The 25,456-nt window shown below is 57.4% G+C and overlaps 1 protein-coding gene across 2 annotated transcripts; it reads left to right on the forward strand.

Annotated features, from left to right (window-relative positions):
• On the forward strand, positions 1 to 23,619 carry SETD1B (SET domain containing 1B, histone lysine methyltransferase). 2 transcript variants are annotated; one of them, XM_059139668.1, is made up of 17 exons: positions 1 to 170; positions 671 to 858; positions 1,104 to 1,202; positions 1,901 to 2,171; positions 4,225 to 4,337; positions 5,223 to 6,461; positions 9,985 to 10,812; positions 11,172 to 11,433; positions 11,515 to 11,888; positions 11,989 to 12,088; positions 12,669 to 13,184; positions 14,472 to 15,725; positions 16,543 to 16,709; positions 18,515 to 18,646; positions 18,743 to 18,862; positions 18,941 to 19,078; positions 20,960 to 23,619. In XM_059139668.1, the coding sequence occupies exons 2-17, from the start codon at positions 685 to 687 to the stop codon at positions 21,131 to 21,133; spliced, it is 5,961 nt and encodes a 1,986-aa protein (XP_058995651.1). In that variant the 5' UTR covers positions 1 to 170; positions 671 to 684; the 3' UTR covers positions 21,134 to 23,619. The 2 variants fall into 2 exon arrangements, with proteins under 2 accessions (XP_058995651.1, XP_058995653.1); XM_059139670.1 differs by lacking the exon at positions 1 to 170 and adding an exon at positions 379 to 559.
• The last annotated feature ends 1,837 nt before the right edge of the window (positions 23,620 to 25,456 follow it).

Below are 25,456 nucleotides of genomic sequence, written 5' to 3' on the forward strand. Positions count from 1 at the left end.
CAGCAGCAGCAGCAGCAGCGGCGGCGGCGGCAGCAGCAGCTCCGGGCCCGGCAGCCGCGGCGGCGGCGCCCCCCCCTCCCGGCCCCCCGTCCGGCCGCCCCGGCCTCGGCTCCCGCGGGGGACACCATGTACTGGCTGGCGGCGCAGGGAGGCCGGCGCCCGGCGGGGATGTAAGCGCGGCTCGGGGAGAGAGAGGCCGCGGTCGGCAGCCGGGCGGCCCCAAGCCCCCGGCCCCGGCCCGGGCCCCGGCCCCGGCTCCGGCCGAGCGGGCGGGCGGGCGGGCGGCGCCAGGCCTGCCGCGAGCCCGGCGCGCGAGCCGGGCCGAGCGAGCGCCACGCCGGGCGGCCAGGCGGCCGGACGGACACCATGGGCCGGAGCCCGCGTCCTCCGGGCGCCCCGGGCCTCGCCAGCACGCACCGGGGGCCCCCGGGAGCCCCTCGCTGCCGCCCCGAGACGGTGGCCGACCGGGCGGGCGCCTAATTCTCCCGGAAGGGTTATTCTCTCGCTCTAGTCTTATTTTGGGGGGAGCCAGCGAGACAGCTCCTTTTGGGGCGCGCTGGTAAGGTGGGAGGGGGTGGGGGCTGGACGATTTGATTCTTTCGCGTGTGTGTAGAAGCGGCCGCCGCCGCCGCCGCCGCGGCGGAGACGACAACAACTTGCTCGTTTTCAGGTTGGGTTAACGGCATGGAGAACAGTCACCCCCCCCACCACCACCACCAGCAGCCCCCGCCGCAGCCCGGCCCTTCGGGCGAGAGGAGGAACCACCATTGGAGAAGTTACAAGTTGATGATTGACCCGGCTCTGAAAAAGGGGCATCATAAACTGTACCGCTACGATGGGCAGCATTTCAGCCTGGCGGTGAGTAGCCGGCGCGCCTCCCCGCCGCCCCCACCCACCCCCAGCCGAGCCCGGGGCGTGGGGGAAAAGGGTCCGAGCGGCCCAAGGGACCCCCCTTCCGACCACCGGGCCAACTGTCAGCCCGGTCCCCAGTCCTGGAGTTTGACAAGTGCCTGGAGAAGGGGGGGGGGTGGTCTGCCCCTGCCCCTGGGAAGTGGGACCAGCCTTCTCATTCCGCCCCCTCCCTCACCAATTGCTCCCCACAGATGTCCAGCAACCGCCCGGTGGAAATTGTCGAAGATCCCCGGGTGGTTGGGATCTGGACCAAAAACAAGGAGCTGGAGCTGTCGGTGCCCAAATTCAAGGTAGGACCCCTCCCCCCGACCCCACGGTCTCTTCCCTCCCCCCTCCCCGCTCCCCGAGTTCGAAAATAACGCCAGTCCTGACCGAGCCCAGCCAGATTCTGAGTTCCCGCCGTCCAAGGCTGGGGAAGTTTTGGCGGGGAGGGGGAGATGGCAGCGAGAGGGGTGTCCCCTCCGGGCTGCTGTAAACAGAATAACACTCAGTGAAACTGTAATCAAGGATCTGATACAGTGTCCTGCCGGCCCACCTGGGGGCTCCGGGTCCCCACCTGGCTCCTGCCAGCCGGGCTGCTCTGCCCCGGGACCCGCCCCCCTTTGCAGCCTTACGGCTTAAGGGGCACAACTTCCTAGACCAAGGGTTCGCCCCTGACCCCGCAGCAGGGAGAGGAGGCCGGAATGGGGGGTGGGGAAAGAGAAACTGTTTCTTTTTCCCCTTTCCTTTCGAACCCAAAGGACTTCCACGTTCCAAACGATTTAATCCTCCGCTTCCCGGGCCCGCCCGCGTGCATTTTTTTTTTCCAAAACAAAACAAAACAAAACAAAAACAAAAAAACCCCAAAACATACATATATATGTATATGTATTTTTTAAAAATTCTTCGTTGTTTTAAACGGGCATGCAAGTGGGGAATGTTGTGTTTCCCTTTGGTTTCAATGTTCTCCAACCCCCCCCCCCCCCCCCCCCCCCCCCGTCCCTGCCAGATCGATGAGTTCTACGTGGGCCCGGTGCCTCCAAAGCAGGTGACATTTGCCAAGCTGAATGATAACATCCGAGAAAACTTCCTGAGGGACATGTGTAAGAAGTATGGGGAGGTGGAGGAGGTGGAGATTTTGTACAACCCCAAGACCAAGAAGCACTTGGGCATTGCCAAGGTGGTCTTTGCCACGGTCAGGGGAGCCAAGGAGGCTGTTCAGCACCTTCACAGCACTTCCGTCATGGGGAATATCATCCACGTGGAGCTGGACACTAAAGGTGAGTGCTTAGGTCCTGCCTCCCCTCCTCCGCAGGTGGTTCTGTCACTAGGACTCCTTTCCCTCCCTGAGCCCCTCTTGTAGTGTTGGGGACCCCCCCTCAGCCCTGTTTTTTTTTTTTTTTTTTGCCCCCTCCTGAGGGTAGAGTCACGTGGAGCTAAATGTGTTGTCTGTTGCTAGGAGACAAGCTATAATTTACCAAATGTGCTGTCCTTGGCTACTGCATGTACCCCTGGGGACCACCCAGAGGCTTCCCCACCACTGACACCCCTGCGGGCCCCTCTCGGAGCCCTGGTGGCCTGGGTTTAGGCAGTCCCCAGTGTTGCCATCTGTGTTAGGGGAGGAGGCGGGGTTTGTTTATTTGTGAGGGGCTGAGGGAGAGCTGCCAGAATGCCTTTAAATACAGAAAGGGTAGGTCCTTCAACTAACAAGAGAGCCCTCCGAGGATCCAGGGTCCTCCCCATCGCCCCCATGTTACCCCTTCCCTCTGGAAGTGGAAGCCAATCTGGGCCCAGAGTGTGGTTTCATTGATAATGTTCCGATGGAGCCGCTCTGGGTGCTCAAGGGTTGACACTGTGCCTTCCCTCCTCTCTCTTAAAGAGACAGCAGCGCCTCCCGTGCACTGGGATCCAGCTGTGTGCTCTCTCTGAGCTGGCTGCTGGAAGAGTGCAGCTGGAGAAGCCACCCTTCCTCCCTTAGGTTCTTGGGAGGAGAAGCTCGATGCTGCAGAGAGGGGCTTGTAAGACTCTAGGGCATCCCCCAAAGTTCGCCTGCAGCCTCTTTAGGGAAGTTTCCACCAATATTGAAGGAGGTGCTGGGTGCCCTGAGGAGCAGCCTACCGTGTGAGTGGACAGGCCACCTTGGGTGCAGTGCTTCCTGGGGTCTCCTGGGAGATACTGCCTGGGAGGGCTTCGGCCTGAAGTTTCCAGGAGTTCTGTGAGCACAGGGTTTCAGGGCAACCAGGGCACACCAGATCCAAACAGGAAGATCCAAACTCTTCTTTTTTGCTTTTAATAATGAATACATGTTGACTGGGTCTTTAAGCCCTTGCTGGGGGTTGTAGAGGGACGCTGGAAGTGGGTGGGCACAGTTATCCCACAAAGTCTTGCCAAGCCTGTACCTGGATCTGAGTTTCCTCAGGGCACAAGCCCAGGTTCCTGGCCACGACACAGCACCTCTCTCCCTCCCTCTAGTTTCTCAGTCTCTGTCAGAAGCATTCAGACCCTTCCAAATCAACTCATCCCTTGGGGGGCTGCTTTCTGATGTCTCCCTGAGAATTGACTGTGGACCCCTCTCCCCGCCACTTGCCCATTTTAAGGAGCAGCCAGCTCTCACCAAAATTCCACTTCTGAAAAGGGGGGGGGGGGAGGCCCTTAGAAACTACCAGCTAACTTTGTATTTCAAGAAAGAGACCAGTAAAGTGTAAAGTGTAGCTCAAGGAATGTGTCTCCTTTGCATATGTAAGCAGCTGCCTCAGAGGGCTCTATAAATATCAATAATCTGGGGCCCCCTGGTCTATAGAGGCCTCTCTCTGCTGTGGGGGGAGGGTTACCAGACTGCGCTGTCCCACGCAGAGCTGGGGAGCCCTGGGAGCCTGGTCAGAGGAGGAGGCCTATGGAGTTCACAGTAAAGGGGAGCTGGAGTGTGTTTTACAAACTGCTCGTCACCTGGCCCCTGATAGATAGCAACAAACTGTTGCCTCTGTGTCCCTGGGTCTCTCCGCTTACTGTAGCCTCTGGCTGCTAAGTGGGAAGACCTGACCCTTTGTTTGGGTGCCCTGGCCCAAGTGACAGGAAAGGGCTTTGTGTTGGGGGTGGCATTTCTGTGGTGGGGGGAGTCCCAGTCCCACAGAGGATTAAGTTCTGAATCTTGTCCAAAAAAGAAAATCATACAGTTTAGCAGCTTCATTGAACCGATGGGACTTCTCAGTCAGGTGCAAAGAGAGGGGGTTACCCAGTCAGGGTCACAGAGCTTCCCAGGCTTGGGGTCTCAGGCCAACCTGTGGGGTCTGCCCCAACCTGGAGCCTCCCTCAGTTCTCTCTCCCCTCTCACAGGGGAAACCCGCATGCGGTTCTACGAACTGTTGGTCACAGGCCGATACACACCCCAGACCCTCCCAGTGGGCGAGCTGGATGCTGTCTCTCCACTCGTGAATGAGACCCTGCAGGTGGGTACATCACCATCAGCACACCCGCCCCCCCCCCCCCCCCACACTCACTTTCACACTCATCATCAGCTTCTGGCATGCCCGCCCCCCCCCCCACCATCTCCAGCGATGGACTCCAGAGTCTAGGAGGGAAAGGAGCCTAGCCTTGCCGGGGCTGGGGTTCCCGCAGACCTGCAGCTTCCCAGGGCTTACTTTGTGTCGGTGCAGTGTTGTGTCTGACATCCTGTCACTGCTCTGCCGCTGCCCCCAGAAAACAGAGCAAGAACCCTTACCCAGCCGCTACCTTCCACCTGCACAGCCCTTGCACGGGGTCTCTCTCAGTCCAGTCCCTCCCTGGCAACAGCGCAGCTGCCCTCAGGAGGAGCTTTTCCAGAATGAAAGGTCTTTGCTGACTTGCTGGGGTGTTCAGTAGGCATTTTAGCCATGCCATGCTATTTAACTGCTAAAACACAGGAGACCAGAGGGAACAGGGCCCTTGGCCATCTCCTTCCTCCCCAAACCCATAGTTCTTCTGCTGGAAGGTCTTTGATTTCTGACAATCTGAGACAGGGAGGAAATCCCAATTCAAACCAAGAAGTCAGGATCTTCTCTTTTCTCTGCTTTAGCGATGATAAACAATCCTCAGGGTTCCTTGAGGATAACTGGATATCCTAAGATTAGAGAACAGTTAGGACCATCCAGAAACTCCTCTTCCGTCTCCTGCTCCCCCCACCCCACCCGTGCCCCACCCCGCCACCTCCTTTTACCAGGCTGCAGTTCTGGAGTGACCAGTTTGGCTCTGAGATCCCCAGAGTGAGAAGGGAGAACAGCCCCCCCAAATTGCACGACGCCCCCCACCCACCCCAGATCTCACATACCGCTCTCCCTCTCTTTCCCTCTCCTCAGCTGTCAGATGCTCTGAAGCGCCTCAAGGATGGTAGCCTGTCTGCGGGCTGTGGCTCTGGCTCATCCTCTGTCACCCCCAATAGTGGCGGGACCCCTTTCTCCCAGGACACGGCATACTCCAGCTGCCGCCTGGACACGCCCAACTCCTACGGACAGGGCACGCCGCTCACACCGCGCCTGGGCACCCCCTTCTCACAAGACTCCAGCTACTCCAGCCGCCAGCCCACACCCTCCTACCTCTTCAGCCAGGACCCCACAGTGACCTTCAAGGCCCGGCGCCACGAAAGCAAGTTCACAGATGCCTACAACCGCCGCCACGAGCATCATTATGTCCACAACTCTTGTGCCGTCACTGCGGTGGCAGGGGCCCCGGCTGCCTTCAGGGGCTCCGTGGACCTCCCGTTTGGGGCAGTCAGCGGCAGTGGAGGCAACAGTGGCCCTCCGTTCAAGGCCCAATCACAGGACTCGGCCACGTTCGCCCACACTCCACCACCTGCCCAAGCAACCCCCACTCCTGGAGTCACATTCAAGTCGACTTTCTCTCCGTATCAGACCCCTGTGCCCCCTTTCCCCCCACCCCCCGAGGAGCCTGCCACCACAACCACCTTTGGGGCCCGTGACAGCGGGGAATTCCGGAGAGCACCTGTGCCCCCACCCCTGCCACCCGCTGAGCCCCTGACCAAGGAGAAGCCAGGCACCCCGCCTGGCCCACCACCTCCTGAAGCCAACAGCATGGAGTTGGGTGGCCGGCCGACCTTCGGCTGGAGTCCTGAGCCCTGTGACAGCCCAGGCACGCCTACGCTGGAGTCATCACCTGCGGGGCTGGAGAAGCCCCACGACAGCTTGGACTCACGCATAGAGATGCTGCTGAAGGAACAGCGCACCAAGTTGCCTTTCCTTCGGGAGCAGGACTCGGACACCGAGCTGCAGATGGAAGGCAGCCCAATCTCCTCCTCCTCCTCCCAGCTTTCCCCACTGGCCCCCTTTGGCACCAACTCCCAGCCAGGCTTTCGAGGCCCCACACCACCCTCCTCACGCCCCTCCAGCACCGGCCTGGAGGATATCAGCCCCACGCCACTGCCTGACTCCGATGAGGACGATGAGCTTGACCTGGGCTTGGGGCCCCGGCCCCCTCCGGAGCCAGGCCCCCCGGACCCTTCTGGTCTTCTGGGCCAGACAGCTGAGGTAGCCTTGGACCTGGCTGGAGACAGGACCCCAACCTCAGAGAAGATGGATGAGGTACCATGTCTGTCCACCTCTGTCTTGGATTGGTTTTGTCTATCTTGTGTCTCCCTCTTTCCTCCCCTGAAACATTCTCCCCTTAGGACAATGAGCTAAAACACAGAAGCATCAGGGTTAGGGCAGCGAAAATAACAGGTCAAATATAGAGAATAAAAAGAGAATGCAAAAAGCACCAGGGACTGTGACTGAGCAGCTGGTTGGCTCTGAGCAACCCAGCAGCCATGGAGAGAAGGGAAACATGACCTAGTTCTGTTGCTCTCCTATTAGGTATGGGAAGCTAAGACCTTTTCTAGGGATCCATTCTGACTTGAGCTTCTTGAGTGGGAGTTTACTGAGACCCCAGATAGTAGGGACTGTGGTAATGGTTCTGGATCGCCTCCTCTGTTGGGTGGCTTGGGTATGATCTTGGGTATGATCCTGACACTCAGGCTTATTTGGGAAAGGGATTAGCCAGAGCATTCTTAGGCTAGGCCAGGTGGGGAGCTCTGGAGCATTGTATCCTAAAACCTAGAGCCCTCTGAAGAGATGGAAAGCCATGGTGGGCGGGGAGGGCATTGAAATTTCCCTTAGCCCTCTCTCTCTGTCTCCAGGAGTGAAGGAGTTAAGGGTTAGCCCAGGGGGAGGGCCACAGCCAGAAACAGGCAAAACATCATTCTCCACTGCTCATCACCCATAGAACCTCATCGGGGGTCTTATTACCCAAATCTCCAGCCTCCAGGTTGGGGTAGGCGGGTTGGGGTAGGCGCACTGCTGTGCTACATTCCCTTGGAGGGAAGGATTAGGTCATCTTCCCTTGGCTCTGCTCCTCCCCATTTCTGATCCAGGCACCTGTCCCGGTACTCCCAGAGACCTGGGTTGGAACCTGTGTGCCCAGTGGCTTTGAGCAGCCAGGGACTTAGAGCTCTGTGCCCCTGTGGGCGGCAGGAAGGAGGGTTCCCCCCTTCCCAGGGCCTTTGATTAGGCATGTTTGGCCGCCTCAGGGAGGAACAGAGAGGAACTTGGCCTGCCCAGGAGGGGACTGCGGGTGGCTGGTGCTCCAGACACCCTCGAGATGGTTCTAGGGAAGTGGTTTCTGGTGCCAGGGGGTCTGAGCAGGAGGAGTTGACAGGTGTGCAGAGGTGAGGGGCTGATAGCCCTGCCATCTTTTCTTCCCTCTGCTGCTTGGGGTAAGGGGAAGTTTACCATGCTGACTGGCTGGTCCAGGACTGGGAAGCCCGGGGCAGCCAGCGGGACTGGGCTCTTCCATCTTGTCACTGTAGGAAAGGGGAGACTGGAGTCCGAGAGGTGGGGTCGGATGCCCCAGGACAGTAGCCCTGGGAAGACCACAGTACTGATAACATCCAGGCTGGCCTTCGGGAGCCCCCTGCTGGCAGCCTGGAGAGCGGCAGCTGCGTTCCTCCAGACTGAACTGGGAGGCTGTCCCAGCTCATGCAGAAGACTCCAGAGAGAGAGCAGGGGGTACCACTAAGGGGCATTCCCTTTCCTCACAGAGGCTGGTGGTTAAAAGTTCAGGCTCCAGTCCTTGAGCCTGGAGACCCAGCTCTGTCACTTACTGGTTATGTGAGCTTGGTAAGGCACTTTCCCTCTCTTGAGTCTCAGTTTCATGGTCTGTGAAATGGGACGGTGGAAGTACCTGCCTCCCACTGTCTGCGGCTTAAGTGAGGTGCCCCCAGGAGAGCTCCAGGCACGGCGGAGGGCTTCTGCTGAGCCCTTCAGCTGTAGGCTAGTTCCCGCTGGTTCTCACCCCCACCCCCGGGTGCCGGGAGGGGCGGAGGGAGAGGCAGGGCCGAGGGCTGGAGCGCAGGCTCCGGGTCTCCTTGCGATTGGCTGGCGGCGGTGCCTGGTTAACCCTGTAAGTGCTGTGTTCGCGAAGCTGGGCGCTGTCCGGGACTGATCTCCCTCCCCGGCGCTGTCCCTGAGATTCACGCTGAGCCTGTGTCTCGTCCACCATGTGCTTGATAGACCCTGAGACAGAGAGAGAGAGAGAGAGAGAGACTGTGTGTGTGTGTGTGTGTGTGTGTGTGTGTGTGTCTAGAGGGCGGTCTAGCAAAATCCAGAGCTTCCTACAGGTGCTGAAAGTTTGGTATTCCTCCTCCCTGCGGTGCTCCCCCAATTTGCCTTTGAGCACTCGCTCTCCTAAAGATCTGACCCCGGATCTTAGAGCCTCCACACACCCCGCCTTCTCAGGCTTCAGATGCACTCTTGGTCTCCAACTTACAAACGCTCTGTCTCCTCAGCCAGGTTCATCTAGATCAAGACCTGAGCCACTTTCTCACCTCCTGTCCTGACATTAGAGCCTCTTTCTCCCACCTCTGCTCTGCCTTTTCACTCCACCTCTGCCATGTACACCAAAGTGCCCCCTTCTGTGCCCATTTCAGAGCTGGGGTCGTCCTCGGCCCCTCCCCTCCTCACCTGGTACCGTGTCCCTAGATTCCATGGGGATCCATCCTGAGCTTGAGTCCCAGCCTTCTCTCCGACTGGCTGTGCCTCCTTGGCCAGTGGCCGTTTTCTCATCTGTCGGGGGCTGGAGTCGACCCCCCACCTCACAAGGCTAGAGCATGGATGAAAAATGAAACACTGTACCCACAGTACTCAGCCCCACACGGCCGTGCTCAGCTTGCGGTCTCAGGAGCAGATACAGAGAGTGACTAAGGAAGGGAAAAGACATACCTCCTGTTTATATAGCCTTAAAACTGCCAAACCTTTAACTCAAATGTCACCTTGGACAGCTGGCCCCGTCGCAATGAGGATGGCAGGCTGACTGGGAGAGGAGGCAGGGGAGCCACGTCCTGGTTTGAATCCTGGTGCCATCTCTTTATTGGCTCTATGGGCTTGGGCAAGTTACTTAAGCTTTCTGTGTTCCGGTTTCCTTGGTAAAAAAGGAGATAACAGATCTACCTTGTAGAGTCGTCCTGCAGACTACTTGACTCAGTCCATATATCAAGTCGTTAGAAAGATGGGTGGAAATGGCAGCAGTGTCGCACCTTAGTATTACCTTCTCTGGGTACAGACAGAATCTCTCAAGCTGATGGAATGTGCTTCTCTCGCCACACCCTGTCTCCCTCCCCAGCTTCCTTTCTCTCCATGGTGGGCTACGTATTTCACTTCTACATTCTGCTTATCCTTTGCCTCTTCCCTCTAGAAGCTTAGCTCCATGACAGCAAGAATTTTACCCATCTTGTTCACCACTGTGTTCCCAGCACCTAGAACAGTGCCTGGCCCACAGCAGGTGCCATGCAAGTGTTTGTTGAATGAGTGAATGAATGAATCCTCATGAACCGTGAGGCAGGTACTGAGATGCTCATTATGCAAGCAGGAAAACTGGGGTTTAGCAAGACTAAGAGACTCACCGAGCCTACATGGTCCAGAAGGGAGGGGACCAGGATCTGAACCACAGGATCTGCAGTGCTTCTGAGTCTTGAGGGGGAATTCTCTGACTTTCTGGTGTTTGGAAGGGCTCTATGAGCCAGCGTGGTCTCCCAGGCTTAACCTCGGCACTCTCTCCTGGCTCTCCCTGCAGGGCCAGCAGTCCTCGGGCGAGGACATGGAGATCTCGGATGATGAGATGCCCTCAGCCCCCATCACCAGCGCCGACTGCCCCAAACCCATGGTGGTGACCCCAGGGGCAGGGGCTGTGGCAGCCCCCTCTGTGCTGGCTCCTACCCTGCCGCTGCCCCCACCCCCCGGCTTCCCACCACTGCCCCCGCCACCGCCACCACCCCCACCACAGCCAGGCTTCCCCATGCCCCCACCTCTGCCGCCGCCCCCACCCCCACCGCCCCCGGCCCACCCAGCTGTGACTGTGCCCCCACCACCCCTGCCAGCACCCCCACCCGGTGTCCCACCCCCGCCCATCCTGCCACCGCTGCCGCCCTTCCCTCCCGGGCTCTTTCCGGTGATGCAAGTGGATATGAGCCACGTGCTGGGTGGCCAGTGGGGTGGCATGCCCATGTCCTTCCAGATGCAAACGCAGATGCTGAGCCGGCTGATGACCGGCCAGGGCGCTTGTCCCTACCCACCCTTCATGGCTGCGGCGGCGGCGGCGGCCTCAGCGGGGCTACAGTTTGTCAACCTGCCGCCCTACCGTGGCCCGTTCTCCCTGGGCAACAGCGGGCCGGGCCGCGGGCAGCCCTGGCCTCCCCTCCCGAAGTTTGACCCGTCAGTGCCGCCACCAGGCTACGTGCCACGCCAGGAAGACCCACACAAGGCCACTGTCGATGGCGTCCTGCTGGTGGTACTCAAAGAGCTCAAGGCCATCATGAAGCGTGACTTGAACCGCAAGATGGTGGAGGTGGTGGCTTTCCGGGCCTTTGACGAGTGGTGGGACAAGAAGGAGCGGATGGCCAAGGTAGGCAGCAGCTGTGGAGTGCCCCGGGGCGGCCGGCCAGCCCCCGCTCCTCTCCCAAGCTGTGTTACTGGAGACAGCGCTCCCTCTAACTCCTAAGTAGGACAGCGTGCGTGTGACTCCGTGAAGCTTGTGTGTGCGTGACACGGGTGTGCACCCGCTCTGAGGGTGGGGATGTCGGGGTTCAGGGAGGCAGAGTGGAGCGCTGCCTGTGTCTTGAGCCGTGGGCACAAAGCGCAGCCCGTTTTGTGGGAAGGAAGCAGCAGTTACGATGTGGCTGTCACTTTTGAGGGAAGGCGGGCTGCTGAGAGAGGGCCTGCCCGTAACCATGGTGACAGTCTCCTCCTCTCTGGCACCCCCAGGCCTCACTGACCCCAGTGAAGTCCGGTGAGCACAAGGACGAGGACAGGCCAAAGCCCAAGGACCGCATCGCCTCATGTCTGCTGGAGTCGTGGGGCAAGGGCGAGGGCCTGGGCTACGAGGGCCTTGGCCTGGGCATCGGGCTGCGGGGGGCCATCCGCCTGCCGTCCTTCAAGGTCAAGAGAAAGGAGCCGCCAGACACAGCCTCTTCTGGTGACCAGAAGCGCCTGCGACCTTCAACCTCTGTGGACGAGGAAGATGAAGGTATATGCCCCCCTCAGCCGGGGCTGGGCTGTCCCCCAGCGTTTCCCCAGCCCCGGCTCAGACACCCCTCTCTCCCCTCAGAGTCAGAGCGGGAGCGGGAGCGGGACCTGGCGGACGCTCCCTGCGAGCTCACTAAGCGGGACCCCAAGGGTGTCGGTGTGCGGCGACGGCCAGCCCGGCCGCTGGAGCTGGACAGCGGGGGAGAGGAGGACGAGAAGGAGTCCCTGTCGGTGTCCTCCTCGTCCTCGGCGTCCTCGGCCTCGCGCTCCTCCACGGCCTCACCGTCGTCCTCTGCCTCTGACAAGGAGGAACGGGAAAGCACCGAGGAGGAAGAAGAGGGCGGGGAGGACGACGAGGACGACGAGGACGAGGAGGACGAGGAGGAGGAGGAGGAGGAGGAGGAAGGCCCCCGGAGCCAGGCCTCCTCTTCCTCGACCTCTTCTATGTCGGATAAGGTACGTTTGGGTTGGGGAGGCCTGGGGTGCTGGGCCCGACGAAGGGGCCCCTGTGGCTCACCCTGGCTCCCCCCCCCCCCCCCCCGTCCGTCTCTCCCAGGATGATGGCGACAGTGAGGACCAGGAGGAGTCTGAGAACGATGACGAGGACATGGCCCTCTCGGAGGCGAGTGAGAAGGACGAAGGGGACTCGGACGGAGGTGAGTGGCGTGGGCCGAGGCGCCTGGCCCGGCCCGGGGTCCCCTGCAGGACACAGCCTGGGCAGTTCTCAGCTATACTTTTGGGGCAGGATTTCTGGCCTTCGGCATGTAAGCTCAGTGGCGTGCCCGGGCGTGACGTAAGGGACAGTTCCGTGTACATCGACACGGCCAGGGTAGGCCTCCAGTCCCTGGAGACAGAAAGGAAACTAGTGGTTGCTTGGGTCTGACGCTGGGAGGCTGGAGGCCTGATCCCACGCTAAAGGTGCTGGCTGGCTTCTTGAGCTCCTGAGGATGTCTTGGAACTAGAGGTAGTTGTACAGCACTGCGGATGTACTCACCACCGCTGAATTACTCTCCTTAATACGGTTAGTTTTACGTTCTGTGGATTCATCTCAGTTTTTGACGATGGTGACTAGTTACCACACGTGAGCACGCCTGGGCACATGCACATGTCCCCCGGCCACCCGAGGGCCCCGTGCAGCCCGAGGGGCCACGCGTGCGGGAGCTGCGGGAGCTGCGGGGAAGCATCCCTGGAGCGCAGCAGATGCTGAAGGGCTCCCGCCTGTGTCCCCTGCCCCAGAGGAGACCGTGAGCATCGCCACCTCCAAGGCTGGAGCTGAGTCCTCCAGCGAGAGTTCTGAGTCTTCTGAGTTCGAATCAAGCTCTGAGTCCTCGTCATCATCCTCGGAGGATGAAGAAGAGCTGGTGGCGAGGGAGGAGGAGGAGGAAGAAGAGGAGGAGGAGGAGGAGGAGGAGGAGGAGGGGGAGGAGGAAGAGGCAGCAGTGGATGAAAGTATGGCTCCGGCGGCTCCCGACGAGGACTTTGAGGAGGACGTAGCCACGGGGGCCCCTGCGACGGAGTCCTCGGTCATGGAGGAGGAGGTGGACATCGAGGCTGAGGAGGAAGCCCCCAGGGAGCGGACCCCCGTGCCGGAAGAGCCCCCCTTGCCTGTGTGCATCGAGGTGCTGGCTAGCTGCAAGGAGCCCCCCCCAGAGCCGGGCCTGAAGCAGGAAGTGGCCAGGTTGCTGTCTCCAGAGCCCCCCGCTGGAGGAGAGGCAGAGGCCCGGCCCCCGCCGTCCCCCGAGCGCACCCCAGGTAACACCTGCACCCACTGTGGGGTGGTGGGGAGGGAGGCAGGATGGCCTCACTCACAGAATGAGCCCAGGCTCCTTTGGGTAAATCGCTGAACCTTCCCAAGCTCCGGTTTCCTCGTCTGTTAACACGGGGTCAGTGGATTGTGTCTCTCCCGTGAGGTCAGATGGAACGACAGAGGGAGGGGACATAGTGTGCCAGCGTGGAGCCTGGCGCCCAGCCAGAACTCCAGACAGTCCTTGGTGCGAGTAATTCCCCACCGTTTGGGCCTTGGCCCGTGAGTCCTATGGGATGCTCCCAGGAAGGTGGGGAGGAAGGGGGTGGGGGGCAGACGTGCATGGTCATTTCGGTGACAGGCAGGTGGGGGAGGCCGTGGACACTGCCCCCTCCACCATTTTTATGGAGCCACACAGAGCATACTCAGTGCTCTAACGTACTGCCCAGTGGACCTTTCTGTAATGATAGAAATGTCCCCTCTCTGCCCTGTCCGGTCCCATAGCCGTTAGACACAGTGTTGCTAAGAGCACTTGAAATGTGGCAAGTAGAACTGAATTTGTAATTTTATTTAAGTTTAATTAGTTTAAGCTTACATAGTCATGCATGATTAGTTCGTACCTCTAATAAGTCCTTTAGGGGGAAAAAAACACTATTGTATTTTCTGTAATTCTGTATAATTTGGCTACAGAACCACGGGTCTTTAATACTGTCGTAGGTACTTATTTAGCCTATTTTGTGTCCCCAGTATTATTTTAGGCATTGACAATACAACACTGGGCCAAACAGACAAAAGTATCTGCCTTCATGGAGCTTACAGGGTGGAAAAATGTATTAAGCTAGAAAATGTACTAACATGTACTAAGCTAGAAAAATGTATTATATGACAGTGGAGATAAATGTTAGGAGGAAGGTTCTGATAAGTCCTGCAGAAAAAGGGACTTGAATTTTACTCAATAGCAGAGCTCATTTTCTTGGTCCACAGGACATTTCTTGTTCACACGGACACCATTCTAAGGACATAATGTCAAAAGCTAGCAACCATGTCTTCTTATGTCTTTCATTTATTCCACCATCATTTATCAGGCACCTACTGTGTGCCTGACAGTGGGCTGAGCATTGAGAAGCCGTGAGTAGTTTAGCTATACGGGGACAGTCCCCATACTCACAGAACTGGAGGGGTCTCAGATGGCTATGAGGCCAGGTATTAAGCACACAGTGTGGCAACATAAATAGGGCACCAAGAGATGTTTGAATCGAATACTAATGGTCTGGTTTGTGCCCACCTCTTTGCAGAGGAGAACCTGGAAGTGGACCCCCCTGCGCTGCTCTCCTTACCCCTGCAGCCGCCGTTACCACCCCCACGACCGCCCCGGCCGCCTAGCCCACCACCAGAGCCTGAGACCCCAGAAGCCCCCTCGCACCCACCCGTCCCTCTGGAGCCCTCTGCAGAGGAGCAGCCCCCGCGTACTCCAGGCCTCTGTGGCAGCCTGGCCAAGTCACAGAGTACAGAGACAGTGCCGGCCACGCCGAGCGGGGAGCCCCCACTTTCAGGGGGCAGCAGCGGCCTGTCACTGAGCTCCCCGCAGGTGCCTGGCAGCCCCTTCTCCTACCCTTCCCAGTCCCCGAGCTTGAGCAGTGGGGGCCTCCCCAGGACACCTGGTCGGGACTTCAGCTTCACACCCACCTTCCCCGAGCCTGGCGGGCCCCTGCTCCTGCCTGTCTGTCCCCTCCCAGCTGGCCGGCGCGATGAGCGGTCTGGCCCCCTGGCCTCCCCGGTGCTCCTGGAGACGGGCCTGCCTCTCCCCCTGCCTTTGCCCTTGCCCCTGCCCCTAGCATTGCCTGTCCCCGTCCTGCGGGCCCAGACACGGGCCCCTGCCCAGCTGCCACCTCTGTTGCCAGCGCCGCTGGCCCCCTGCCCACCCCCAATCAAGAGGAAGCCGGGCAGGCCCCGGCGATCCCCGCCGGCTGTGCTCTCCTTGGATGGGCCCTTGGTCCGGGCGCCAGGGGGCGCCACCCTCGGCAGGGACCTCCTGCTCCTGCCAGGCCAGCCACAGACCCCTGTCTTTCCTAGCACCCATGACCCCCGGGCCGTGACCCTGGACTTCCGGAACGCGGGGATCCCAGCCCCCCCACCACCCCTGCCCCCCCAGCCTCCTCCGCCCCCACCACCACCCCCTGTTGAGTCCAAGCTGCCCTTTAAGGAGCTAGAGAACCAGTGGCCCTCGGAAGCCATCCCTCCAGGCTCTCGTGGGCGCGATGAAGTCACTGAGGAGTTTATGGACCTGGCCAAGGTTCGGGGGCCCTGGCGCCGGCCGCCTAAGAAGCGCCACGAGGACCTGGTGGCCCCAGTCTCGCCCGAGCTCTCGCCACCACAACCCCTCTTCCGGCCCCGGTCGGAGTTTGAGGAGATGACCATCCTGTATGACATCTGGAATGGTGGCATCGATGAGGAGGACATCCGCTTTCTGTGTGTCACCTATGAGCGGCTGCTGCAGCAGGACAACGGCATGGACTGGCTCAATGACACCCTCTGGGTCTACCATCCCTATATCCTAGCCTACGGGGCGTGGTCCTCGCCCACCTCCCTGGGCCCTGTCTCCCAGGACACCCACACAGGCACCAGCACAAATGCCCATCACCTACTAGCCGAGTCTGGGCCGGCATGATGTGGGCTCCGTGCAGAGTCCTCACTGGCACTCTGAAACACACCTTCTGGGCCAGGCCCATCTCACCCTGTGCAGGTCTCGGGGCCCAAGGTAGCAACGTGAATGTACAATATCATAGTTGCGGAGACTGAGGGCCCCATCCTAGCTGCCCTCGTCACCTTATTAATCTTCCCAACAGCCCAGGGAGGTGTGGGCTATTATTCCCATCTTATCTATATAGACACTGAGGCTCAGAGAGGTTGACTGACCTGCCTGAAGCCCCACAGCTATGAAGGAGCAGAGCTGAGAGTTGAATCCAGGCAACTCTGCTTCCAGACTCTGGGCTCTGGACCACGATGCTACCTGGATTGTTGGTTAAGCACTGTCAAGTTGGGAGTGGTCATTGTCACCACTGTATCAAGCTAATTTACTGAGTACCTCCACTTCAGGAAGTCTGCTAAGTACCTAAGCATATGTACTCATTCAGAGAGGCATTGTTAAGACCACACCAGGGCCGTGCACCTGGTACCCCTACCCAACAGAGGTCAGACCATCAGCAGGGTTAGCCTCCTTGGCAGTGGCTTAGCTGTTGGGGGGGGGGTGGAGCCTCCTGGAGATCAGCCCGAGGGTAGGCAGGCTGGGCTGTAGGGCTGTTCCTCCCAGGAAGGAGTGGGAGGGGCTCTTCAAGAATGTCCCTGTGGCCCTTAACCCACACCCACCCACCAGCCTCTCTTCAGCTAAGAAAAAGAAACGGGATGATGGCATTCGTGAGCACGTGACGGGCTGTGCCCGCAGCGAGGGCTTCTATACCATCGATAAGAAGGACAAGCTCAGATACCTCAACAGCAGCCGCGCCAGCACGGATGAGCCCCCGACAGACACCCAGGTACTGCCATCAGGTGCCTGGCCACACTGGAGCCTCCTGGGCTGTGGAGGGTGGAGATTCCAGGATGGGATACCAGGCAGCATGGGGGGCTTGTGGAGTCAGAGGGGCTGGCACAGAGAGTGTTAATCACCTGGGTGCTCAGGTTGGAAAAGCACGGTGAGGTTGGGAAGTGGGAGCCTCTGAGGTTTTCATCAGGGATGTGAGCCGAGTGGAGTTGCATTTCCGGAAGGTTCATTCTTTCCTTTTTAAATTCAGCAAATGTCTATTGAGTGCCTGCTGTATCCCAGGCACTGTGCTGGGTCCATTCACTGGGTTCAGTGAATAAAATAAAATCATGTTCCTTGCAGAACTTACCTTTTAGAAGGGAGGTAGGAAATACGTGAACAAATAAGCAGAATTTCAAGTGGGGTAAACAGGAGAGGAGGTTAGGTGTGGTGAGTCAGAGACAGTTAAGCCAGGTCTGAATAGAGTAAAGAAATGAGCCATGTGGATAACTGGCAAAGACCACAGAGAAGTAGAAGAAGGCTTCAGTAAAAAGTTAAAACAGGAAGGGTTCCTGGCTGGCTCAATAGAGCATGTGAGTTTTATCTTGAGGTGGTGAGTTTGAGCCTTGTGTTGGGTGTGGAGCCTCAAAAAGTTAAAACAGGAGAGGGACTCACTAAGTCTGGAAGTTAGCACAGCGTGAACTGCATGTGCAAAGGCCGTGAGGTAGAGAGGATCTCAGGTGGTGTGAGAAAGGGAAGGAAAGAGGAGTTGAGGCCAGAGACAGAGCAGGTCATCAAGGCCCTTGGAGGTAGTGGTGACAAGGTTACATATTCTCTGTGTGACAGCGAGCTGCATGGAGGTTTCCAGACGGAGGGTGAGGGTGATGTGGCTCAGCCCATGATTTTGATAACTCCCACTGGCTGCTGTGGAGCGTTGATTGCAGAGGTCCTGAGGGGAGACTATGGCACAGTTGTGGCAGTTCCCAGTCCAGACATGTGGGCACGTTCAACGGCGTTGGCCATGAGAAAAAAGGGGGTGTGTTTGAAAGAATACTAGGAAGCTGAAAGGACAGACCTGGGGGCCAGACTGGCCACAGGGGACAAAGGAACCAGCTGGGATGTCACTGGGTCTGGCTTGAGGAGCTAGGAAGCAGGGTGCCAAGCACTGAGGTGGGAAGCTTGAGTTTTGGGGTTTGTGGAACATCCAGGTAATGAGGTCTGTTAGGCAGTTGGATTTTTGGGCACAGAAGAGAGCCTAGGAGGGGGACAGCTGTCTGTCATCAGAATGGCAATGTTGAGGGAAGGTCACAGCAAGGATGAGCTTACTCAGGGAGAGGGCGTTTATGGGGAGGAGGGCAGAGGACAAGGGCGACCAAGGGAAAGGGGAGGGAGGCAAGGGTGTTGAGGAAGGAGCTGTGATCTCAAATGCTTGGAAAAGTCCGAGGCCCCGTGGTGAAAGCAACAAGGGCGGGGGTGGATAGACACCCACCATCCTCCCTCCTGAAAGCAAAGGCAACTTCTGGCTGAGACAGGAAAGACAAAGTGTGAAGGGAAAGTTGTATTATTTGCTTTGCTGGAGGACGTTGAACACGTTCAGATTCCAGCAGAAGGACCAGCGGTTCAGAAGGACCAGCGAAGAGGAGAGGTGACAAGTAGGGATGGGAAGCTGGGAAGACAGGGACCCAGAGCTTAGCATGGAGTCGCCAAGAACGCGATAGGGACATGGGTACCTTGTAGCACCCTGAGTGGGCCAGCTCCCCCGCCCCCCCGCGCCCCCGCAGGACAGCCACGCCCCTGACCCGTGGCCCCTGTCCTCCGCAGGGCATGAGCATCCCGGCGCAGCCTCATGCCTCCACTCGGGCGGGCTCGGAGCGGCGATCCGAGCAGCGTCGTCTGCTGTCCTCCTTCACTGGCAGCTGTGACAGTGACCTGCTCAAGTTCAACCAGCTCAAGGTGAGGCCGGCCCCACCTAGGGTAGCCGGGGGGGGGGGGGGGGGGCGGGACTCTTGAGACCAGAGCTTTCAGCTCTCAGCTCCTTCTCTCCCCCAGTTCCGGAAGAAGAAGCTCAAGTTCTGCAAGAGCCACATTCACGACTGGGGCCTGTTTGCCATGGAGCCCATCGCGGCCGACGAGATGGTGATTGAGTATGTGGGCCAGAACATCCGCCAGGTAGGCACTGCCCAGAGGTGGGGGCATCGGGGTCCGGGTGGGACGGCCCAGCCCAGACTGAGACCTTCTCCCGGCCAGGTGATCGCGGACATGCGGGAAAAGCGTTACGAGGACGAGGGCATTGGCAGCAGCTACATGTTCCGGGTGGACCACGACACCATCATCGATGCCACCAAGTGCGGCAACTTTGCACGCTTCATCAACCACAGCTGCAACGTGAGTGCCTGGCGCGGGCCGCCGCTGCCCCCGGAAGCTTCTGGCACAGGATGGGCGTGGCCTCCCTCCCAAGTTCCGGTCACGGGGTGATGGGGGCGGGGCGGGGGGGTCATCATTGGCGGAGTCTCTCTCTTCGACAAACGGGGGCATAACGAGAGCCAAGGTGCGGAAGAAGCGGTCTGCACCGCTCGCGGGACGGCGTTCCTCCTGGCCCTGGGCTCCGCCCTCAGAGAACTTTCGTTCTGGGGCAGGGAAAGAAATGCTCTGCGTCCGCGCTGTCCGCCGTCGGGGCGCGAGCTGCGGGTGGGCTGGACGCGGGGCCGGTGCTGCTGAGGAGCTGAGCTCGTCGTTTACTTTGGTTTCACTTAAGTTTAAATAGTCACACGTGGCTAGTGGTGATGGTGGCGGACGGCACTGGCCCGGGGGGCGCAACAGCTGCTGGGAGCGGGGCTGGTTCTCGTGCTGAAGACAAGCACGGGGAGCTCCAGACGGGGCAGGCGAGATCCAGAGCAAAGATACCAAACTTTGAAGTCACGACGTCACTACTTAGCAAGTGACCGTAGGCTGGTGACGTCATGTCTCAGGGCCTCAGTTTCCTGATCTGGAAATAGCCCCTCCCTAGAGCTTGCTGGGAGAGCTCAGTGCTCCCGCATGCAGGCCCTCTGCGTGTGCTGACACGGGCAGCTCTCCCAGCCGTCACCGGATTGTCACCTGGGCCAGTAGGGACTTTTGCTTGCCTCTCCTTTGGGATCCAAGGGTTGGAGGGACTCACCCAAATGGCAGTGAGTGGGGCAGGCGTTCGGCTCAGGGAGGCCCAGGAGGGGAGAACACCTGCTTGAGAGACTGGGAGGCTGGCAGCTGGGATGCAGTAGGGGGCGAGAGGGTGGGTAGGAGAGGACGTTGGCAGGGTTGGGATGGCCAGATCACTGAGCCTTGCTGGCAGAGCTGAGAAGCTTCTCTATATGCCAGGCAGGCTACTGGAAGGTCGCGAGCCATGGGGGATGACAGGGTCTGCTGTTCCCTAGGAAAGATTTCCCTGGCTGCTGGGTCAGGAGTAGATTTTTTCAGAGGTTGGAGAGGCAGTGGGAAATGCAGAAGTCCAGCTGATGATGAGAGGAGCCTGGCGGGGGCTATGGCAGTGGAGGTAGAGAGCAGTAGACAGAATCAGTAGGTCCTTTGGAGGGAGAACCCACAGGCCGTGACAGATCCAGCATGTGTCCAGGGGCCTGAGGGCCTAGTGTGGCTACTCCTGTGAGTTTTCGGTTTGAGTTTATGGAGTCAAAAAATGTCTCCTGGAGCTGCCAAAGGCAGATACCAAAAACAGGTACTTGGATTTCTAGGTCTGGAGCAGGGTCGAGCAAACCTTTTCTTTAAAGGGCCTGATAGTAAATATTTTTGGCATTATGGCCCAGAGGATCTCTTAGCAATTATTTTAACTGTCACTGAAACAAAAGCAGCTACAGACAGTACGTAAATGAATGGGGTTGGCTGTGTGCCAGTGAAACTCTGTTTGCTCAAACGGACAGTGAGGGGCCAGTGTTTGCTGACCCCACCTCTGGAGCCCAGAAGTGAGGCCTGGGCTAGAAACAGAATTTGGGGAGTCACCTGTAGTATAAATGGAAATTGATGCCCTGGGCAACATTTATTATTATTACTACCATCATCATCTTTCCTGTTTAGTATCAGAGGCAGGGGCTCCCCTTGTCACCCAGATAGGGCAGCTGAGGCTCGAGCAGGTGGGCACTGGGCATGGAGGTCGTGTGGCACCTTTGTCAGGGTTTATAGGGAGCTCCGTCGGGTTTTGGGGGCCTCATGGCGGAGGGCCTGGTTGGGGTACCGGGTGAGTCATCAGCTCACGGTCCCCTCCTGCCTTGCCCACAGCCCAACTGCTATGCCAAGGTGATCACGGTGGAGTCACAGAAGAAGATTGTCATCTACTCGAAGCAGCACATCAACGTCAATGAGGAGATCACCTACGACTACAAGTTCCCCATCGAGGACGTCAAGATCCCCTGCCTGTGTGGCTCCGAGAACTGCCGGGGGACCCTCAACTAGGCCCCGCGGATGGCTGCCCGTGCCGCCCTAGGGCTCCCAAGCGTGGACCCCAGGGCCCCGGGGCCCAGCCCCACCTCCCACCCCCATTTCAGGTGCTCTCCCCTACCCAGCGGCCATGTCAGGGCCTGGCGCCCCCAACACTACCCCCAGGACCCAGCGCAGCTCCAGCCCCTCAGCGGGAAAGGGCTTCTCTGTCTCTCGGCCCACGTCTCTTTGGTTTTTAAAAATGCTCCCTTCAGGATTTTTGTTGAACTCCAGCGTAAACTTCTCTCTGTCTGTGTCTCTCACTCTCCGTCTCTCTGTCTCTGTCCTTCTCTTTTTCCGTCTTCCCCACCAGCCTCTTCCCATGAATGCTGCTATGTTGTTTTGTCTTCTCTTTACTCTCTTCCTTGTCAAAAGAAAAGACGTTTTAACCGTTGAAATGTGAAAGCAGAATCAGAGAGCGGGGATCCCCGGTGGGGGCTGCAGAGGCCTTGGTGTAATGGTGAGTCGGCCCACGTTCCGGAATGCCCGGGCCAGGGCGCTGGGCCAGGTGCTGCAGAGAGGAGGGGGGTCAGGCCACATGGCTCTGACCTCAGAACACTACGCAAGGCCCCCTCTCTGCTGGTGATGACTCCATGAGGAGAAGACCCCCGCCTTCTGTTCCTTCCCCAGCAGCCTGGGGGCGCCATTTCCCCTAGCAGACCCTGGTTGGAGCCAAGCTGGTCCCAGGCAGGGATTTCCCCTCTGGGCTCTCCTGCCACCCCACACCCTGCCACCCCCAAAATCTTGGGTTCAATGTTTACTTTCTCATTCAAATGCCAGCAATGAGGGAGCCTCCCGGAGGCCCCAGTGTGGGGGTGTGGGGGCACTGGGAAGGGTCCTGTCTCCTCTCCTGCCCTCACCTTCATCCGGGCAGGAGGGCCTCCCAGGGCAGGCGGGTCCCCCAGTCCCGCCACTACGGGTCTCTGACCATATGCACGTGGCATTTTTTTTCATTTATAAGCTTCACCCACTTGCCCCTACCCACACCCCAACTCACCCAGCCAGCAGCCCCCTCATCCCAAGAAGGCAAGAGCATATTTATTTTTGGAGTGAGAAGATTATTCTCCCAGAGAGAGGAAAATCTTGGAGAAGATTTAAAAACTCATCTAAGTCTGACAGGTTTGGTTTTTTTCCCCCTTAACCATTTTTACCCCCTTCCCATCATCCTCTTCAGGGTTTATTTCCATGGATTCTTTTTTTTTTTTTTTTTTTTTTTCCCCTGTGCGTGTATAAAATCAAAACGAAGGGAAGAAATAGGTTTTTGAAGTTCAGAACCAACTTCTGTATATAGGCTGCCATAAAGGACTTTTTCTCGGGAACATTGTTTCTTGTAGAAACATGTGGAAGACTTTTTTGCTCATTTCTTTGTATTTCCAAAAATCTCACTCACATGCACACACATACACATACACACACACACACACACACACACACAAGGCAAGTCCCTCGCATCCCAGAAAGCAGAGCAGGCATGTAAATAATTTCTGGAAAGTGACTGTTGTGACCAGGAGTCATCTTCACCCAGACGGGAGAGCTCCCAGTGGGGCCGCCCCCCCCCCCCCAACCCTGCGGACGCAGGCCCGGAGCCTCTGGTATCTTCAGCTTGTGTCAAGCTTGTTATCATGTAAATTCTGTACAAAGAATTGTTATTTTTCTCTTTTTTTTGTCGTTGGTGGTTTTGTTGTGTTTTTTTTTTTTTTTTTTTAATTTCTTTACCCCATGCCCTCCCTGTTTGAGATTGTGCCCACCAGTTTCAAGGTTTCAAGGTCGATGAAATCGGTGGCATTAAGACACAGAGGAGGGACCTGGGCACAGCGGCGACCTTCTCTTCCGTTTGCGGTTTTCTGCCTAATTGTGCAACTGAGGAAATATTTATTTTTCACATGAGGAAATGTGTAGTCTGTAGAGATGGTTGATTTAAGTTAGTCGTGCAGCCCCCAAGGGGCTGCCTTCGTGCTCACCCCTCTCCCCCGAGAAGAAGCGGAGGGGGATGTGAGGAAACCAGGGTTGGGGGCCAGCCTCATGCCTCGCCCTGGCCTCACCTTGCCCAACTGGTGAGGGGCTGCACCCTCCCTGTCCCTGGGAACCCCCTCCCCACCCCCAAAATGGTTTGCCATATCCAGAAACATGGCTCGTTTTTCTTTCAATGCCTTCGTTCTCATTGAACAAATCTTTGCTTTTGAAAAGTTGGGGGTTTCTGCTTTTGTTTCTTAAATTTCTCTTGTCCCTCCCTCCCTGCCTCTCTCCTCCTGCAAAGAAGAGAACCCATAAGATTTAGGGATGTTTGTGCATATAGACTCTGTCATCCGTATGTAACTTGTTTTGAAGAGAAGTGTTTCCGTTGTGGGTGTGTCTTGCTGTAAATACTTGTTCATATTTTTGTGAATTCAATACTATGTACCATTGTATTATAGTAACTTTTATAAAGCAAACCATAAATATACTGACTTTTCTTACAGATACGCCGTCTCTCTTGCTCTCCTCTCTCCCTCTCTTCCTCCTCCTCTTTCTGATGGGGCACACCTCTGCTCACAGGGAGGGGGGCCTGGCAAGGCTCAGCGGGTAGAAGGAGCTAGGTGTGGTGTGCGGTCCACTCAGACCGGTGGTTCTTTTTTGTTTTTTTTTTTCTTTTAGACTGGTGGTTCTTAAACTCTGAGCCTGTTAGGTGGATTCTGTGAACTAGGCCTAGTTAGACCCTTTTAAGGTTTTTTTGCTTTTAAGTTTTGCTTCTACAACTTTTCTTGAAATCTTGGGTATCTAACACTGCTAAAGGTTTGTAATTAGGAAACAAGCTCAACTATCCAATGGGAAAGGGAGTATCTCAAAGATGGTCACTACTCCTTTTGAGACAGCCCTCTGGTTTGCATTTGAGGGGGAAGGGACTGATAAAATAGTCAGAAGACGAGAAGCATTAAGTGAATCTAGTGTTTGTGGTGTTTGAGGCTCTGGCCTCTGTGCCCCGTGGGTCTCAACTCTTCCTGATCCTGTGGCGGGGTAGCCACAGGGGTCCCTGGAGACTTTGTTAGATGTCCACCTAACCCCTGAGAAGGACAGATGCCAAACCCCAGCCATAAGCAGTTTGACTAAAAAAAAAAAAAAAAAAGTGCCTGACCTCCCTTCTCACTAGGGACATGTAAATTCTACCACAAAATAGCCAACGTTGGCTAGTATGGGGCTGGAGGCACTTGGACATCATTAGTGTAAGCTCAAATGGCCACAACCTCCAAGAAGAAAAAGTAGATATTAACAATCGGTTTAAAAATGCACAAAAACTTTCAGCACAGGTGTTCTGCTGCTTGGAGTCGAGCCCAACAGTCACACGCAGGCAACAGAATGTACACGGATGTTCTTTGCAGCCTCACTTGTGAAGGCAGGGGAGATGCCCTTGTTGGTGGGCTGCTTTCCAGAATCGTACCTCCAGACAGGAGAACACCACCGAAGGTGGATTTGTGGGGACAGAAAAAGCTGAGACTGACCAGGAAAGAGAGCAGTTGCTGGCCATTCTGTCCATTCAGCCAAGGTGACTGTGCACCTATGAGGTGTCAGACGGTTCTCTAGGCACTGTGGACACAGGGTTGGAGAAAACACACCCCCCCCCCCGGCTTTATGTGATTGTGTTCTTGTGAGTCAGGCAAACATGAAGAACACATGCTATAGTGAGAAAAACAGCTACGAGAAAGGCCTTATCAGTTGAGAGGGGGTGAGATTTTAAATACAGTGGTCAGGGCAGTCTGCTTAGCACACATGTGAACAAAACTCAAAGGAGATCAGGGAGGCAGCGCTGTGGACACCACGAAAGAGAGTAGTGAAGGCAGAAGGAATCGTGAGTGCAAAGGTCCTGAGGCTAAAGATGGCTGGTGTGTTTGAGGACCAGCCTAGAGGAGGTCCATGCGGCTGCAGCTAAATGAGGGGAGGGGGCCGGGAGTAAAGGAAATGAGGTCGGAGAGGTGCTGAGTTGGGGGCAGGGGGAGGCAGACGCTGTGGGGGGCCTGGCAGGGCAGTGAGGACGACCCAGGGCAACTAGCCAAAGGCAAAGAAAAGAAACATCCAAATTTGAGTTTCCTTCATCTTCTCTCTTGAACCTGCTCCTCCTGCCCTAATTTCCACCTTGGTCAATGGCACTTCTATTCGTCCCCTCCACCCACCACGGCTGTGGCTGGTTACCTAAACCCAAACCCCAGAAACCCCGAACTTCTCCTTTTCCCTCCACTACCAAGTCAGACGGTTCTCCTTCTCCCTTATTCAAATCTATCCACTGCCCCCTCTGCCCTCTCAGTCCCATAGGACAAGTCCTTTCTT

The sequence above is a fragment of the Mustela lutreola genome, chromosome 11 (assembly GCF_030435805.1).
Source record: "Mustela lutreola isolate mMusLut2 chromosome 11, mMusLut2.pri, whole genome shotgun sequence".
Taxonomy (NCBI): Eukaryota; Metazoa; Chordata; class Mammalia; order Carnivora; family Mustelidae; genus Mustela; species Mustela lutreola.

Excerpts from the sequence above, each read along its gene's own strand:
- SETD1B (XM_059139668.1), top strand. The coding sequence starts at position 685 with ATGGAGAACAGTCACCCCCCCCACCACCACCACCAGCAGCCCCCGCCG. Across the intron at positions 4,338-5,222 it reads TCGTGAATGAGACCCTGCAG|CTGTCAGATGCTCTGAAGCG; the intron begins GTGGGTACATCA and ends CCCTCTCCTCAG. Across the intron at positions 6,462-9,984 it reads CCTCAGAGAAGATGGATGAG|GGCCAGCAGTCCTCGGGCGA; the intron begins GTACCATGTCTG and ends CTCTCCCTGCAG.